Source organism: Bufo gargarizans, chromosome 2, assembly GCF_014858855.1.
Source record: "Bufo gargarizans isolate SCDJY-AF-19 chromosome 2, ASM1485885v1, whole genome shotgun sequence".
Taxonomy (NCBI): Eukaryota; Metazoa; Chordata; class Amphibia; order Anura; family Bufonidae; genus Bufo; species Bufo gargarizans.
In genome coordinates this window covers 75,354,028-75,373,633 of record NC_058081.1, presented here as the reverse complement: position 1 = coordinate 75,373,633, position 19,606 = coordinate 75,354,028, and the positions used below count along the sequence as shown (strand labels likewise).

General features: G+C 45.0%; 1 protein-coding gene across 2 annotated transcripts in view; it reads right to left on the bottom strand.

Moving 5' to 3' along the window:
- Positions 1–13,014: 13,014 nt before the first annotated feature.
- The window catches only part of IDO2 (indoleamine 2,3-dioxygenase 2), a 75,287-nt gene continuing 68,695 nt past the window's right edge, over positions 13,015–19,606 (bottom strand). For both annotated transcript variants that reach the window (XM_044279198.1, XM_044279199.1), the window contains exons 9-10: positions 15,518–15,666; positions 13,015–13,774 (exon numbers count right to left, since the gene is read on the bottom strand). In XM_044279198.1, the coding sequence (XP_044135133.1) occupies positions 13,410–13,774; positions 15,518–15,666 (514 nt within the window). In that variant the 3' untranslated portion in view covers positions 13,015–13,409. The remainder of the gene's footprint in view (positions 13,775–15,517; positions 15,667–19,606) is intronic.

The window sequence follows — 19,606 nt, the reverse complement described above, 5'->3', positions numbered from 1 at the left end:
GTGTGAGGAAAGTCACTGTGATTGACTGTGACAGCCAGAGCCACTACCACTCCCATCCTCCTCTCCGGCTCCTGTCTGCAATCCATCAAGGGTGGTCTTGCTTGCACACTGTAGCAAAAAGTGCTGGCCTCTCTGGTGGCTGGGACCATGGGAGCACACATAGGCTGGTGCTTTTTCTTAGGCCTCATGCACACGACCATTGTTGTGGTCCACATCCGAGCCGCATTTTTTGGTGCACTTCAATGGGGCCGAAAAAGATGCGGACAGCACTCCGTGTGCTGTCCGCATCCGTTGCTCCGTTCCGTGGGCCCCTCAAAAAAAATATAGCATGTCCTATTCTTGTCCGCGAAAAATAGGCATTTCTACAATGGGCCGCAAGTTCTGTTCCGCAAATTGCAGAAGGCACACGGGTGGCTTCCGTTTTTTGCGGATTCACGGTTTGTGGACCGCAAAAAATGGAACGGTCGTGTGCATGAGGCCTTATAGAGTGCAAGCACGGCCATCACTAATGGAGTGCATGGTAACGAGCAGTGTATAATGTGATGGAAAAATGAATCCAGTCAGCAAAGGAGGCAATATGGACAATCACAGTACATTAGTAACTGCCTTGTATTAACTTCCTCTACATAATAAATGCTATTTGCCGAAGTGAGACAACCCCTTTAAGTTAAAGAGATTAATCTAACAGAACAGAGGAGAGCTCAGAAGGACAGGCTGGTTTGGATTAGTAATAGTATTGTAAACTCTAGCCTTTTTCAGCAAGCCTGTGAGAGAAATGAAAGCCACCCTCAAACAGTAAATAGGAGCTGAAAAAAGGGGCAAAACAGGTGGGAGGGGGGCATTCTAATAGCATGCAATAGCATGAAATCATCCGACATATGCACATTAAGATCCAGTTGCATAAGGCTACTTTCACACTAGCGTTTTTCTTTTCCGGTATTGAGTTCCGTCCTAGGGGATCTATACCGGAAAATAACTGATCAGTTTTATCCTAATACATTCTGAATGGAGAGCATTCCGTTCAGGATGTCTTCAGTTCAGTCCCTCTTACGTTTTTTGGCCGGAGAAAATACCGCAGCATGCTGTATTTTTCACTCCGGCCAAAAATCCTAAACACTTGCCGGAATGCCGGATTGAAATGTATTAGTGCCGGATTCGGCATTAAAATTGCCGCATTGACGGATCTGTTCTTCCGGTCTGCGCATGCGCAGACCTTTAAATCTGTGAAAAAAATGAATACCGGATCCGTTTTTACGGATGACACCAGAGAGACTGATCCGGTATTACAATGCATTTGTCAGACGGATCCGCATCCGGATCTGTCTGACAAATTCCATGCGTTTGCGTCCGGATTGCGACGGAACTGCCTGCTGGAATCCTCTGCCGCAAGTGTGAAAGTACCCTAAGGCCTAGTTCACACGAACGTATGGCTTTTATAGTTTTTTGCGGTCCGTTTTTCACGGATCCGTTGTTCCGTTTTTGAGTTCCGTTGTGTTTCCGTTTCCGTTCCGTTGTTCCGTTCCGTTTTTCCGTATGCCATGTACAGTTCAGGCTACTTTCACACTAGCGTTCGGGTTTCCGTTCGTGAGCTCCGTTTGAAGGAGCTCACGAGCGGACCCGAACGCAGCCGTCCAGCCCTGATGCAGTCTGAATGGAGGCGGATCCGCTCAGACTGCATCAGTCTGGCGGCGTTCAGCCTCCGCTCCGCTCGCCTCCGCACGGACAGGCGGACAGCTGAACGCTGCTTGCAGCGTTCGGGTGTCCGCCTGGCCGTTCGGAGGCGTGCGGATCCGTGCGGATCCGTCCAGACTTTCAATGTAAGTCAATGGGGACGGATCCGTTTGAAGATGCCACAATGTGGCTCAATCTTCAAGCGGATCCGTCCCCCATTGACTTTACATTGAAAGTCTGAACGGATCCGCGCAGGCTACTTTCGCACTTGCGCACTTGCGAATTTTTTTAAAGTTATTAATGCAGACGGATCCGTACTGAACGGAGCCTCCGTCTGCATTAATATGAGCGGATCCGTTCAGAACGGATCCGCCCGAACGCTAGTGTGAAAGTAGCCTCACAGTAATTACATAGGAAAAATTGGGCTGGCCATAACATTTTCAATAGATGGTTCAGAAAAAACGGAACGGAAACGGAAGACATACGGATGCATTTCCGTATGTGTTCCGTTTTTTTTGCGGATCCATTGACTTGAATGGAGCCACGACCCGTGATTTACGGCCAAATATAGGACAAGCTCTATCTTTCAACGGAACGGAAAAACGGAAACGGAAGGCATACGGAACACATTCAGTTTTTTTTGCGGAACCATTGAAATGAATGGTTCCGTATACGGACCGTATACGGAACACAAAAAAACGGCCCGTACACCCGCAAAAAAAACGTTCGTGTGAACTAGGCCTAAGTCTTAGGACACTTTCACACAGTCAGTATTTGGTCAGTGATTTCCATCAGTGATTCTGTGCCAAAATCAGTTGTCGGCCAAAAACACAGAAGAGGGACAAATCTTTCCATTATACCTTATCTGTGCGTAGGCTCTACTTTTGGTTTTGGCTCCCAGTCACTGATGAAAATCACTGATCAATCACCAACCAAAAATGGACTATGGGAAAGCAGTGTTCTTGTGAAAAAGGTTTCTTTTTTACCCAGGGGAGTCAGGTCTTTCAAAAAGTATCAGTGGATCTATATTCCCAATGAGCCAGTTTCGCTAATCCAGTGGTTCTTAACCTTTTGACGTCAAGTACACCCTAGTAAAAAGAAGTTGAAACCAAGGAAATGAACAGTTATAAACATTAACAAAATAAGGCTATTCTCACGCCGCTGTCATAAGAGCTTCTAAGCCTACATCAGCGGTTCCTTCAGATTGCACAGAAAGAATAGCGCACAATGCAGCACTAATCTTCCTGTTAGGGAGCATTCACACGACCGCGTGAAGCCCGTGCCCATATGGGCACCGTTCTGCGTGCATTCCGCATCACGGATGCTGACCTATTCATTTCAATGGGTCCGCATATCCGGAGATGCGGAACGGAAGCACGGAACGGGACCTTACAGAAGCATTATGGAGTGCTTTCTGAGGTTCCGTTCGGTGCTTCCGCACCGCAAAAAGATAGAGCTTGCTCTATCTTTTTGCGGAACGGAGGGATCGCGGACCCATTCAAGTGAATAGGGCCGCGATCCCTAAATGGCTGCCACACGGCAAATGCCTGTGCTTAGCGGACTGCAATTTGCGGTCCGCATTACGGGCATGGGCTTTACACGATCGTGTGAATGCTCCCTTAGAATGACAAAACCACATTATCACCCATAATGGATTACCATTACTTTGTATATTACATTACTCACAGCCAAACATACAGGAGAATACAGCACCGCATACATATTACATTTAGTGATGACTCCTCTGATATAGATGGTCTTCTTCTCCATTCGGACCAGGCCGCCATGATGACTTCTTTCAGCCATGTCATATAGAGTTTACAGCACAGACATCTTAGGATCCCACTTTTCCATCATCCTCTGCACACCCCATACTGTGCCCACTGTGCTACCCAATACTATGTTGCAGATACCACACGGACAGTACCTTCTTTAATAATAATTGGCACACAGTGCCCTCAAAAGTAAGAGTGCCCCTGACAGTAATAGTGGCATAAACACAGTGTCCCCAAAAAACTATTATGCAAAGCAGATACTTTGCCAGGGTGCCCCCACAGTAATAGGTTTCCCAAAGGTCCCTCGAATAGTAATAAATCTTCCAATAGTTCCGTTATATTAGTGCCCATACAATGTCCCCAATAGTAATAATGTCCCCGATTGTGTCTCATAAGTAATATTACCATCAAAGTGCCCATACTCGTAAACATAACCCCCACTAGCAATAAAGCCCCCATAGAATGCCCCAGAAGTATTAATGCCCACATATAGTGCCCCTAGTAATAATAAAGCCCTCATAATGTGCCCTAGTAGAAAATATGTCCCCTTGCTGCCAGTTGTACTAATGTCCCATAGTGTTTCCCAGTTATGATAATAACACCCACCTGATAGCGGTACACTAGTGCTACCCCAAAGTGCCAAAGGAAAATAAATCCTGATGCTCAGCTCCATGCCGGTTTCTGTGATGTGGAGCAGGACACAGGCCTTTTCTGGACTAGGACAAGGACGAAGGGCTGATCTTGGGCCTGTATTCGTTTGGGATCTGATCTGGAGGTCTTTCATTTTGAGGTCTGTACTAATTTGGGGGTTGTCTGAAGGTCTATAATAATTTTGAGCTCTCATCTGGGGTCTGTATTAATTTTGGGGGCAGTAATGAGCCATGTGAATTTTTTTTTTGAAAACTGGTTAGAATGTCCTAAAATAATACAAGTAGGGATAGCTTTCTGATTCCCTATCTCTCTCCTTTCTGGTCTCTGCTCTTCCAAGTTCTGCTCGACTTGAGATATGTGACCACTGCAGCGGGGATCAGTAACGTATCACTACTATTTATTATTTTATTACTTGCTTTTAATGGCTGAAAACCCCTTAATTTAGAGTTCAGACCACGGGGTTTGAGTTTATTTTGGGGTCTGGTAAGGGTTTAATGCCTAAAGTTTGCTTTAGGTCCCATCATTTTCTAGTTCTGTAGCCGTGTCCCTTTGGCACTTCTGTTTTGGCTGTACAGTATTTGGTCTCATTGGGCAGCAGCAGGCACAGTATCGGTAGAAGATACAGAATGGCAGTGTTAAAGAGGTTAAAACTGATGGGCACATGCAAACGCTCGTTTGTTGGCTGGTGGGCGTCTTTCATCAGGATAAAAGATGGCAGATTATCGGCAGCACATCTCCCTGTGTAATCATTGGGGTGCTACCGATAATGAATAGAACAGAATGAGGGACTGCAGTAGCCATCCTTCCTCCCATTCACTTTGCATTAACTGTTAATAATCAAGAGAACTTAAACAGGTACAAAGGACCTAACCGTGACCGTCCAGTTTTAAGAAAATTTTACTATAGCCTTAGGGAAACATAAAAGCGACATAAATAAGTGAATTCAAATGACCTGTGTTTCCCAGTGCCACACAAATTACACTGTAATTGAATGCCTCTTTGGTGACAGACAAGTATGTGGCAACATCTAAATTCCTGACTATTTCCCTTACTGTAAACCAAGGACGGCAGGATTGAAGTCTGGCTTAGATGGGTTAGGTAACAGCCATGTTGTAACAAAGGCAGGATACGGTTGTAGCTTTTCCTTGTTTGCAGAATTTATTTTTTACAGCGATATAGTGGGAAATTCAATGTATGTGCAACAGGCACGGGAAGGGAGTAGTGTGGTAGCAATGATGATGGTAGTAGTTATTCATGGTGGCGATACTCACTCTGATGCTCCCTGGGACGGTGCACCCTTTCTTCCCTCAGGGCCCAACCTGGTTTGTGGGAAGTCTCCTGCCTGTTGGTGGTTCGGGGTGCCCTTGGCATTGGTGGGTGTTGTGGGCTGCAAGCCAGTTGCTGCATCCACAGTGAAATGCAGGTATTGGTTCATGTGTAGTACCTCAGACTTGGGGGTATCTTCATTTGTTATCATTTTATGTGCTGTATTATGCTGTGTACGGTACCCCAGCAGAGGAGGTATGGTTGGCAGGAACAGGGTTAACCACCTTATTCTTCCCACTCTTGGTGTGGGTGGCCTGGTCTTTCTTCGTTGCAGGAGTTTGAGTCCAGACAGAGAAGGGGAAGGAAACACATGCTTGGGCTCCTTTTTTAAGGTACCTGATCTAGTTCTCAAAGCTTAGATTATCAAAGCTATGGCGTGTTTAGTCAGCAGAGTGATTAACAACCATATCTTTACATACCCTGCTGCAGGTGAGGGAATACAGATCGAACAACCATCACCTAGCAAACATCCAGGCCAGTCTAGCTTCAGGCCTGTATAACACAGTTGATGCCTATACCCAAAAGTACCTGCAAGTGTCATTTAATTACCACATAACCAGCCACCATACCTCCTCATCTGGTGACTGAAATTGCACTTTGTACTTACTACTGCTGGATGTGCCACAAGTTATATTTCGCACTAAGTAAAGACAGATTCTTAGGGCTCTTTCACACGAGCGAATCCAGTGCGTGGAATCCACTGCATTAAAGAGTGCCGAGCCCCGTTCCGGACAGCAGAGACATGATTAATAATGCTCAGTGCCTGTCTGTGACCTTTTTACTACAAAATCACGGTGACAACTTTATGTCACTGTGATTTTGTAGTAAAAAGATCACAGAGAGGCATTATTAATCATGTTAATGCTCTGTGTCTCTGCTGTCCGGAACGGAGCCCTTATACTTTTACTTCGGGCCTGATTCTTTGAACTACCTTTCCACTGCACCCAACCCAGAAACAGTTTGAGGGACTACACCATGACACAACACCCCATAGTCGTGCTGTGGCCCGCAAAATGCGGGCCGCAATGCACGAACACAGTCCGTGGGGCAGCCGCAGTGGATCGCGGACCCATTCACTTGAATGGGTCCGCGATCCGGCCGTTCCGCAAAAAGATAGAACATGTTCTATCTTTTTGCGGAACGGAAGTATGGGGCGAAACCCCACGGAAGCACTCCGTAGTGCTTCCGTAGGGTTCCGTTCCATACCATTCTGCATCTCCGGATTTGCGGACCCATTGAAGTGAATGGGTCTGCATCCGTGATGCGGAATGCCCACGGAACAGCACCTGTGTATTGCGGATCTGCAAATGGGGTCCCCAATACGGTAACGGGAAGCACACGGTTTACAGTTTTGCAAATTTCACAGTTCTTACAATTTCACAGGCTGAAAAGATGGTTAAAGGGTTTGTCCAGGTTCAGAGCTGAACCCGGACATATCCCCATTTTCACCCAGGAAGCCCTTCTGACGTTAGCATTGTAGCATTTCATGCTCTGATTCTCTCCTTTGTCCTGCGCTAAATTGCTCAGGGCAAAGGCATATATATATATTTTTTTTAACACTGCTAGGTGGAGGCTTCTGCCTAGCAGTGAGCCCGGTGATGTCACCGGTAGAGATGAGCGAATTTTTCAAAAATTCAATTTGGCCGGTTTGCTGAATTTTTTGAAAAAATTTGGTTCGATAGGAATTTATTTGCAGCAAATCGCGTAAAAAAACTGCTATATCCTGGCTGCAGAGAGCCTTTATAGTGGTGTAGAACACTGTGCCTTGCAGTAACATGCATAGGGAGTCTGCTGTGGTAGTGATATAATACTGTGAGTCAGTATGACATGCAGATGACAGGCGTCACTCTTAGAATCACTGCACACTTCACTTATTTGGGCAGTCACGGGGCCAGAACTGACCCAATAACTCAAGTATGAACTCAGCCCTACAGGTCGATGTTAGCACCAAGAAGAAGCGCACTCCCTTTACACCGTCGTCAGCTGATTCCACATAGATGTCTATAGAACCTGTTCTATTAAACGATTATACAAGTAGAGCCCTCCGACAGAGTGGAGAGGGTGTCAGCAGTAAGTTTGTGTTGACGTCACTGATTATTTTGCCCTTCCTTTGATCAGTCAGAAAAATAACCCCCAAAAAACAGATCCTGTCTGTTGAGCATCCGCCTTCAATCGGTCAGCATTTGGTCAGTAATCCATCAGTATTGCTAATGGAAAAAAAAAAAAAACAGGAGTGGATCCAAAACAGAGATGACACGTGAATGGAATATTTGCATGTCTTCTGTGTTTTGTACCCATTCCTGCTTTTGGCTACCAAATCACAAGCCAATTCTGATAGGACCATACAGGCCTTACAGCTGCTACACAGACAGGATCCGTTATGCGTTCCATTTTTCCTTCCTTATGACATATCAGAAGAAGGGTCAAATAAATGATGTCAGTCAGGAAAGGCAAAATAGTGGCCCTGTCATGAAGTGGGTAGGGTGGGAACAGCATGAGAAGTTCACAGAGTGGCCCTATGACACAGTTGTAAAGTGGAAGCCGCATGAGGAGACCACAGAGTGGCCAATGACAGTATGGAGATGGTGGCAGCATCAGGAGGCCACAGAGTGGCAAGGTGACATAGTGTGGAGGGTGCAGCAGCATCAGAAGACCACAGAGTGGCAAGGTGACATAGTGTAGAGGTGGCAGCAGCATCAGAAGACCACAGAGTCGCAAGGTGACAGTGTGGCGGTGGCGGCAGCATCAGGAGGAGGCCACAGAGGGGCACAATGACAGTATGGAGGTGGCAGCAGCATCAGGAGGCCACAGAGTGGCAAGGTGACATAGTGTGGAGGTGGCAGCAGAATCAGGAGGGCACAGAGTGGAAAGGTGACATGGTGTGGAGGTGGCAGCAGCATGAATAGACCACAGAGTGGCAAGTTGACATAGTGTGGAGGTGGCAGCAGCATCAGAAGACCACAGAGTGGTACAATGACAGTATGTAGGTGGCGACAGCAGCATCAGGAGGAGGCCACAGAGTGGCACAATGACAGTGTAGAGGTGGTAGCAGTATCAGGAGGCCACAGAGCAGCACAATGACATAGTGTGGAGGTGGCAGCAGCATCAGAAGACCACAGTGTGATAAGGTAACATAGTGTGAAGGTGGCAGCAGCATGAGGAGGCTACAGAGTGGGACAATGACATTGTGGAGGTGGCAGCATCAGAAGGCCACAGAGTGGCACAATAACAGAGCGTGGAGGTGGCGGCAGCAGCATCAGGAGGAGGCCACAGAGTGGCACAATGACAGTGTGGAGGTGGTGGCAGCATGAGGAGGCCACAGAGTGACACAATGACATAGTGTGGAGGTGGCAGCAGCAGGAGAAGACCACAGTGTGGCAAGGTGACATAGTGTGGAGGTGGAAGCAGCATCAGGAGACCACAGAGTGACCCGGTGACATAGTGGGGAGGTGGGCGGCAATACCAGTACCAGCTGAAGATAATGGGTGAAAGAAGGAGCACTTGGCATCAGATGTGTGGCATCAGGCAGGTGGCAGCATCAGAATAGTAGCTGAGGCAGGTAGCCAGAAGAAACCGGTCTCTTTTGTTAAAGTGTTGGTGTGGCACCATGGAGGATCTAGTCTGGTGCATCAGGCATTGGTGGGTGGAAATCCTGGCTGATCCATGCCTGATTCATCTTGACAAAAGGTCAGTCTCTCCACATTTTGGGTGGACAGGCGAGTTTTTCTTGGGGTAACTATGGCCCCACGCTAAACTAAACACTCGTTCTGATGCCACACTATTGGCCGGGCAGGACAGCTTTTCCAGGGAAAACTTGGCCAGTTGCGGCCACAAATCCAGTTTGGCTGCCCAGTAGTCCAGTGGATCGTCAATGATGGCTGGCAGGGTGCACTCCAAGTATGCCACCACATGCTTGTTCAGGTTCTGCTCCAGGTCTAGATGCTGCTGCTGGTGAGTAGTTTCTTCACTAGGAGGGTGAAGAAAGCTGCTCATCAGCGACTCTAGACTCAGGCTGCTGCTGATGGAGCCGATACTGCTCCTGCCATACCACCCCTCCCCAGAAGCCATGGCAGTGGAACTTGAGCGCAGAGGCCCAGACCTGCGAGAGGATGGACGATGGTGCAGATAAGCAGCGGCCAACTGACTACATAGGATGTCTCTATAGTAGTTCAGTTTGTCCTCCCTCTCAGCGGGTGTAAAAAAAAGTCCCCCATTTTGGACCGGTAGCGAGGGTCTAACAAGGTGAAGAGCAAGAAGTCATCCCACTACCGAATGGTGACAATTTGGCTGTCACTACGCAAGCAAGTGAGCATGCATCAGGCCATTTGTGCAAGTGACTCAGAGGGACTTCCTGCCTCCATCTCCATTGCATATTGCCATGGTGTGTCTGGGTCCTCTGCCTCGTCTTCCTCATCGCCCTGTAGCTCCTCTGGCTGATCTTGCTCCTCCTCCTCCTCTCCTGTCACCTGTGTAGAAAAACCACCCATTTCGCTACACATTGCTTGTGCTCCAATGTCCTCCTCCTCCACTTCAGTCAGTGCAGCAAGGTGTAATAGGATTGTTCCTATTAACCAGGCTGTAATCTCCCCAACATAAATGCTGTGGAATGATTCCTCCCTATCATTTCCCTACACCTTGAACTTTCCCTGCACTTGTAAATCTTTTTTTTAGCACAATGAAGTTTCTTCTAACACTGTCCCTAGCGCCTGCTGACGTCTCTCCCTGCACTAAGTACACTGGAAAATGGCAGCCTCCAAGATGGCTGAGGCTATTTATAGGGCTGTGACATCACAGGGCTGGCTGCTGATTGGCTGCATGCATGGCATTATGGGTGATCCCGCCTTCCTAGAGTTCCTTGCTTCATGTCCCGACACGTGCAGCAGCAATTATAGGAAAAATACGATTCGTTACTCTGAAGCGTGAGAAAATTTGGATTTGGTGCGACTCTAATTTTTCCTAAAAATTTGGATCAAATTCCACTTCGTCAACTTCGATTCGCTCATCTCTAGTCACCGGCACTAATAAGCGAGCTTTAGCGCTATACAGTGCTACAAATTTACAGAGGGCAGTCATGAGAAATAAGTGTTACTAGGATTGTTTCTTCCCAATAATTGCCCCGATCATCAGTAAAGGGAACTTACAGTAAATACACAAACTTTTACTATGACAGTTTTCCACAAAGCCTCATCATATGGTATCTGCCAATCCTGTGGCATTGTCCAAGAAAAGCGGGCAACTCTTCTTCTAAGTGGATGAATAGATAGAAAGTTTTCTTCTGTTCTGCTGGAAAAACCGTCGTAAATCAAGAGGCATAACTCGAAGTTGTGGCGCCCCAATACAAAATCTGTGTCTGGACCCATAAGAACCATCACATGGCATAAACTGACAAAAGTCACAACAATTTGCAACTTTTTGACCCACTTTTATTTTCTGGCTCAGGGAACATGACAAATCTCCCCCCTTCATGTTTTCAACTTATAAAAACATGAGTGTTATTTTCGTAGTAATCTCTCTGGGAATCTTGCAACCTTGACAAGTTCATGGAGAATTATTTTGCACAACATCCAGTCTGAGGAAATCAAGCATAGCCTAAAGCTACAAGACCTTACTGTGCTAATGAGAAATACTATTCATAGTTTCTGGAAAACCCACAAACAATTATCAGTCCATTTCTTGATCACTTCCACATGGTGACATTCACTATAACTGGCTATGGCGATTATGCATATGCCATGAAAAGTGCTGTTATTTCCTCAAAAACACCCCCGTTTATGGGAATAGTACATTCCATTGCTCAACTATTATTAGAGCAAACCCCTAAAACTTGACCAAAATCCGGGAATGACGTGGTGAGAAAACAGCCATAATAATTGCATGGGACGGAAATAGCGCCAGGTTACAGAAAGCATATAAACTACAAGTCTGAGAAATGATGTTAATAGACAGAGGTGTAAACTTTGGACATGTATATGCAACATGTCAGGAAGGAATACGAAACGCCATTCATAATTCAAGACAATCCAAACTGATGAACTGTGTGACATGTCAACTCACATTTTCCAGGCCTGGTATATAAGACTGGATCCTGAACTGAGTGACAGTATAAAACATTCCCCAGTTATACACTATTGCAAGTTTTGGGCCGTAATATGATGAATATAATTCAAAAATATTACTTCCAGGGACCAGAGCAAACACATTTTCGATGGAGTCTTCATATGTTGTTATAGGTTGGGGTCTAGACAATGTATTAGGGAAAAAACTGTGACAACCTCTTATTTTATGAAGACTGCCGTGGTTGTCAAAATTCCTGGACTAAATAGATATTTCTCTCATAATTACAGTTGCAAACGTAAAAAGAAAGGGTAAACTAACAAGCGAAATGTCCCTCTCATGAAGACAACCCCATTTTGAAATGAAGCTAGTTCTGGGATCAGTTGATCAATTTGATCGCTGACTTCTAAAAGTCCCGGCAATCACTTGAGGAAGTTGTACCTAGCTACATATCTCCACTACAGTGGCCACTGCAGGAGAAATGTGGCATTACATGGAGGTGATTCAAAGGAATCTAATGTGGGATCATGGACCACTACTACTTTGTAGCTCTTTGGTCTGGTTCACCAAGGGGAGTCCTAAGCAGTGCGATACTGTGGGAGTGGGCCTTGAACACTTTTCAAACTCTGCCAACGACATATTAAGAATCTCCTTATCATCCATGCATATATGTGGTATCAATCAAGTTAATAATTATAGGGAATGCACAGTTTGAGTTTGCACCCTACAAGTAGGTGCCCAAAATGTTTCGGTCCCGTGTAAAGAGACCAGTACTGCAAACGATGCATGCCGGTTGGGAGCCATCTTATAGATTTTGCATTAGGGCACTTGAGCTGCACCTCTCTTAATTCTTATGTAAAGCAACTCTACCTTTGCTTTGTATTAAAATGCTTACAAGGTATGGTACGGAAAACGTGTCTTTCCAGTGGGTTGAGAACTACAAGTGTCAGGAAATAATTACAAAGTCAAAACCGGCTGTCCCACACTAGAACACTCTAGTTCAAAGGCCACAAGTACATCATGGCCAAATATTGCCCTTTGCAATGGTCAAGTCCAAAGATGATAAAAATGGCAATGATCTGGTGTTGATCCCATCACACTCTAGACTGCTAAAAGGTTCGTCCAGGATTAGAAAAACATGGCTGCATTCTCCCACAAACAGCACCATACCTGTCCATGGTTTATGTCTGATACTGAGACTCAGCTCTATTGAAATGAAAGGGGGTGATACCCTGCACAGCCTGTGGACTGATGTGATGCTGTTTTCCGTAGACTGGAGCCATGTTTTTCTAATTCTGGAAAACGCCAGTCCCTGAAGTTCCTACCTCCTAGTATCCATTATCTGAACCTTTCTTGAATTCAACTTGTCATGATACATAGTCCTCGGTCTTCTCTCCCATGTTGTTAGCCCTCCAAAATGCATGGTGCTCTAAGCCTACAGTTGCCACATAAATGGCATTCCTTCATACATGCATGTTCATTTATGCATACGTGCATCCATAAAATGAAGTGAAAAAATGCAAATGCCCATACAGACTCGAAAGAAAAGCTAATGTATATATTATGTGGATTACTGTAAAAGATTGATTATTTAACAACAGTATATGGCAGTTTTTCCTTATTATGGATGCATCTAAAAGGTCCATCTATAGAGACAAAGAACATTTAGGAAAGCTCCTTGAAGAACATTCAGGAGACTAGAGACCATGGTGCACCAGCAAATCTCTAAAACCATGGTCTTTTGGTCAGTAAACACCCTGAAGGTGGAGATCTAATCATAGTCCAACCCATACTAGGTTTTCAGTTTGTGTGGAATTGTCCTTTAGGTTGCTAGATATAGTTTTAGCATGAGTTCTGGTGTCTATCTGGAAAACAAATTCACTATGTTTTGTGAACACCTTTGAAAGAAGAGATTCATGGTGGAGAATGACATCAGTGGTCTCCTGGAGTACTGTGCTTGATTATTCCCTCCTTGCAGGTGTCACGGACACTCTTTAAGAAGGTCATCATTTGTGAGCCACCAGTACCCCTCTCCTGCTGCTCTTGACCCCAATTCTCCGTCTGGTTCTTCTTCATCCTGGCGCGGGCCCCAGCTGTAATGATATAGTTGGAGACAATGCGGATGTGGAGGGAACGAAGCTCTGTGAGTGCAGAGATGCACTGATTGAAAGTTGACAGGAGAGTTGGATCCTCAGATCTGGATACGTATTCCAACAAGTTGGGGGCTTCTCTAACCCAATTAATAAATTGATTGTGGGCTGGAGGCATGTAACTGCGCATCCTCAAGAGAAAATCAGCTGCAGGAGAAGAACGCAAGACATAGGTCAGTACCCTGCCTTCCTTCATGCCCACTGGTTGGGAAGTAAAGATGTTTTTATCACGTTTGAAAATGAAAAGTGAAATACCATAATTTGTACATATTGGAGCACTGTTTTGTTTTTTTGTACACCAAAATCTGATTTTTGCTTTTTACACTATTGGGGTCATTTATCAAACTGGTGTAAAGTAGAACTGGTTTAGTTGCCCATAGAAACCAATCAGATTCCTCCTTTCATTTTCCAAAGGAGCTGTCAAAAATGAAAGGTGGAATCTGCTTGGTTGCTATGGGCAACTAAACCAGTTCTACTTTACACCAGTTTAATAAACCACCCCATATGTCTGAGATAATGGGCTTTAAGCAATGTAAAAACAAGCATACAGACCAACATGTGCATCTTGAAGTGCATTTCACTGACGTTTCTTCTGGGGGATACATTTTTTCACACCTGCGTTCTGCATTTTCTGTGTTCACTTCAATTTTTACATGGTCTTATATTCATTTCTTAATAAATTATATACTTTATTAATATTTGTGACTTTGTGTTTTTGTAGGAAATACAATTCAGTAAATGTGGTGCCAAAACGCAGAAGAAAAGACATAAAAATGCCCGATGATCATTTCTCCCTTAAGAATTCACGTTTGCATAGTGAAAAACACAACTTAACCATACTGTGTGAATAAGCCATCATTGTGCAGTCAGGATATTTCATGGCAGCCAAGGTGGGTTATGTTTAGTGATGAGCGAATCCTAGATCTGAAGTCACTTTGCTCAAAACTTTGGTTTAATGCTGTACGGAGATATCAGTCTCTGTACAGCATTAAAATGTACAGACTCCGACGTGGCGAATGAGTTATTTCCGAAGACCCGAGAGACTTCAGTGAATAACTTCGGTATTTGATTTTTAAACTGAAAGAACATTTTAAAACTTGGATCCGAACTCAGTTTCTGTTACGACTGGTACCCCGGAACCGAAGCAGAGTTCAGATCCAAGTTTTAAATTTTTTTTTTTTCAGTTTAAAAATCATACCGATTAGACTTAAAGGGACACCGACAGGCCCAATTAGCATATTTAGGTATATATATGTCAGTACAGGTCTTCTAAAGTCTATCGCTCATCCCTAGTTATGTTCCTTACTGCTATAATCCTTGTCGCTACACCTCCTCACCTTGCCCAAGAAGTTGCAGTGCCTGACGGTATATGGAGCATTTCCAGAGTTTTGCCATTTAAAGAGGTTATCAGGAAAATATATTTCTGACTTATACTCAGGATAGGACATCCGAATCAGATTTGCAGGGGTGCGACACCCAGGAACCCCGCTGATGTGCTGTTAGAAGAGGCCTTGAGCATCACAGCCTCTTCCTAGGCTAGTGACATCACTGTACATCGGTCACGTGGCCTAGTTGCAGCTCAGCCCAATTCAAGTTAATGGAGCTGAGCTGCAATACGAAGCACTGCCACTATACGGCGCTGTCCTTGGAAAGCTGCAGGGGCCTGCATCGCTCACCAGAGCTTCGTTGAGGACAGTGTCTCCCTGATACAGCTGATCGGCAGGGATGCCGGGACTTGGACCCCCACTGATGTGATAATGATGACCTATCCTTAGGATAAGTCATCATTGCCTTTTCGAGGATAACCCCTTTAAGCTAAACTCCTAGAGTCCCCCTATAATTCTGCTTTTACTAGATTGCTCACTGCCCATTGATTGCACCCATACTTACCACTGTCAGGTTGGTGCTGAATTCCCAGCAGTTCGTCCAACGCATGGTACACCGAGCTCTGAGCAGCACTACCCCCTGAGAAATGGAGGGGTTCTTCTGAGACGCCTTCATATAGCATACCTTCTGGCATATTCGGGTTATCCTTCCAACTACAAAGGTAAAAGAACAATAATAAAAAAAAGCGAGAAAATGATTTATCATCCAAACACGATAAATCCCATGTAAACAATCTGAGACTATGGGGGAGCTTTATCAAACTGGTGTAAAGTAGAACTGGCTTAGTTACCCATAGCAACCAATCAGATTCCTCCTTTCATTACTCACAGCTCCTTTGAAAAATTAAAGGTGGAATCTGATTGGTTGCTATGTGCAACTAAGCCAGGTCTACTTTAGACCAGTTTGATAAACCTCCCCCTATGACTAAATCACGGCCACCACATACCTGTAGACAGGAGCTGTCCCAGCAAGAGGGATGAACTGTGTAGTAGAGTAGTACAATATACTATCCATAAAAAGGGAAGGTTGTGGATGGGACAAGGCTAACAGGTGAGTGCCTAGAGGTCTAGCCGTGTCCTGAACACAGGGAAAGCAATTATGAACTATCTTCTGGTTGCTGTCCCTATACTTACAGAGCATACATTGAGAACAGCCTGATGACTTTCACGGCGAACTGGTAACTCTACAAATTCGTACACAATTAACACTTTCTTTCCCAAGATTTCACTTTGTCCTGATTCCTAACTCTAAGGGTACAACCACACGACACACCTGTGCTGCTCTCATGTGAAACCGCGACAAGACTGCACAATGTGGTCATACCCTAAAGGTAACCTTGAATGCCACCCTCTCCAGTGCCCTCTATGCCAGGTAGTGGACTGAAGATGTCGAAGAGGTAATGTCACGGCGCGGTGTGGGTAGTAAACTCCACACCGAACACAAGAGGGAAGGGAAACGGTACTAGGCCTGGAAACTAGGGAAAGGGCAAAGGTCACCACCTAGTGAATCCCTAAACCGAGCCCTGATCAGTATGAACAGACCTCAATGGTAGGAATGTTCATACGCAGGCACCTAGAGCCCTATCTGACCCTAAAGTTCTCTGGAAATAGTGTCAGGGCAAAAGATGACCTGTTCCTTCCCAGCCGAAGGATCAGGAGACTCCCTCATGCCAATACCAAAAAATAGGGAATACAACAAGCAAGAAATATGGAAAAGACACTTAACTCCGAAGTACGCGGATGAGCAGGAACTCAGAGGAGAACCAAACACCAGCACTTCCACAACCAGAAAGGAGCTATCAACCGCATAGCATGATAGGTGAGACCAGACTAAATAGAGGAGTTGGAATGACCACTTAACCTACACCTGAGACAAGAGGAGTGGTCATAACCAGCAACAACACAGAAACAAGTGAAACCAAAGAGGCTGTCAAATCACATCACGTGCAGCCAGTCTTTTAGATCTTCTGACCCCTGTCACGGGAGAGACTGTGACAGGTAAACATTCTGCAAGTTTTTGGTTGTTTTTGGACTCCAGACAAAGAATATGCAAGTGTGTTGTGATAACTAGGTTGTCTAGAGTTGGGGTTTTTTTTTGCAGTACCTGTGAAGAAGTCTATATTTACTTGCTCCCCACTGCTCAATTCTGATCCCATGCCTCCCAGGCTGTCTTCTCTGGAATAACATTCCCCACCTGTCAACTTCCGTAAAGCTGGGGTCACGTGCGCTGCTGCAGCCAATCACTGGCCTCATTGATGATGTGGGAGTATAGGAAAGTATAGATCTCTTCACAAGTACTGCAGGCGGGGGTGAGGCGTTAAAAAATAAAAGAATCCTGGACAATCCATTTAAAAGAATTTTTAAAGAATAAAAAAAATGGGGAACCAAAAAAAAACAACAACAAAGTTTCAGTATACTGGCCAACCTTAGAGATTCTTCTCGATCCCTCTGCTATCATTGTCCTACCTCTTCTACCATGTTCCTAGAAATTAATAGCTAAGTGCATCGACGACCTCACTATGGATGAAATGGCATGCCACTTTTCAAGGCGTGCATGTATACGGGGGAAGAGGGGTCCAAAAGAATAGCTGCCGGTTGAAATCTCATTCAAAGGTGTATAGCCACCTTTAGTAAGTAAACCGCCCAATCTGTACCCACGTTGTATTGTGACTAGGAATAAACCCAGAACCTGACACTGTGCAAAATCTTATCTCTGCTTATTTCACATTTATGGTCTGACTTCTAGGAAAATTCCAAGCTAAGGGAAAAAAAAAAAACTATCCTGAGAAATAGAGGACAATGGTAAATGTGTGCTGTAAAAATCACTGCATGGAGTTGAATAGGGCTTGGTATTCATTTCTGGCCTTCTACATACCAATACGTTTTCTTTTGAGGTTACATTTTTTAGGTCCCCTGGGAATATTTAGGAAGTTTCTAAAAATAATCTCATTTTCCGGGGAGCTTGAGAATTGGAGGAGGTAGCTAAATTTATCTACACAAACAGTCCTAAAATTGAAGCCAAGGGCAAAGGGGCTGGAAGGAGCAGTAGAAAGGGGTGGGTTGGAATAATAAAGGGATAAAGACATCTTAGAATGAATACCAGAGCCATTCTGGACAGGTAGTGAGAAGCTCTTGACAATTACAGTTTCAAGCAGCCTCTTTACTAAACCTGTTCACCACCACAGTTCAGCAAGCCTTATTCTGGAGGCCTGACTTATCTGACAGACTGGTTGCTAAAGAAATCATGCTTGGCAACCAATCATGTCAGTAGGTGGTGTGGTTGTATATCCCCAGCAACCAGTCTGCCTAAGATAATTGGATTGGCACTGTGCTAGTCTAGTCTTGTCTTTCTCCTTGTAGGACATGCATGGTTCATCTTGGTCTTTAATTGTACTGCTCACTGGTGGCAATGCAGTGACCATGCTTTCTAAGGCTTTTCATTACATCTATGGTATGGCTTCCTTTTATACTGGAAGCCATGATGCTATCCAGAATCTGTTATACAATGGATCTAAATGCGCCCTGGGGACCCTTATGATTGGGACTTCATCAGTTTTGCGTCTAATAATAATAACCCCCCTACAGTACTCTAGTAGTAATAAAATACCCATAATGCTCCCAGTGGCTCTAATGTCCCCCTGTAGTGTCCCCTACTAGTTCCAATATATAATGCTTCCCCCCATAGTGCCAATATATAATTTCCCACCGTAGTGCCAGTATGTATATAATGCTCCTCCATTCCTCCCCAGTAGTGCTATATATTATAAAATATATATATATATATATCTATATATAGAATCCTTCCCTGGTACCCCCAGCAGTGTGTACATTTAGTATAAAAAAAAATAAAAAATCCTCCCTCCCGTCCCCCCGCTTATCTGTGGCTTGTGTTGCTGCATCCTGATGCATGCGGTCCCAATGACATCACCACTCCTGCTCCGAGTCTCACGTGATGATGTCATCACGCGAGACCTAGAGCAGGAAGTTGCAGTGATGATGTAATTGCTGCTTTTTGCTCTGTTATAATGCCCGACAGGCTTGAGGCCTAGTGGCCTGAGGCTTGTGAAGTTGGACGGCCATGAGTGTGCCCCCCTTTATGGGTGGCGAAGTGGCACCCTAGGCGGATAACTACCCTCCCCTATCCATTGTCCTGGCCCTAATTCAGAGCACATTACTGCAGGGGGTATAAACAGGAGAGGACTATAGCTCCCAGCACGTCTAAGCCATTATTATTCAATTACAGAGCATATTACAGGGGGACGTATAAAAGGATGGGACTACAACTCCCAGCATGTCCAAGCCGTTATTAAGTAATATCAGAGTACATTACAAGAGGAGGTGTAAGAAGACTACAACTCCCAGCATGTCCAAGCAGTTATTATGTAATATCAAAGTACATTATTAGAGGAAGTATACAGCTCCCAGCATATCCAGGGTATTGTAATGTACCCTGATATTATATAATAATGGCCTGGACATGCTGAGAGTTGTAGTCCTCTCCTCTTATGCCTCCTCTCCTAATGTGCTCTGATATTACATAACAAGCTGGGCATGCTGGAGTTGTAGTCCTCTCCTCATACCTCCTCTTGTAATG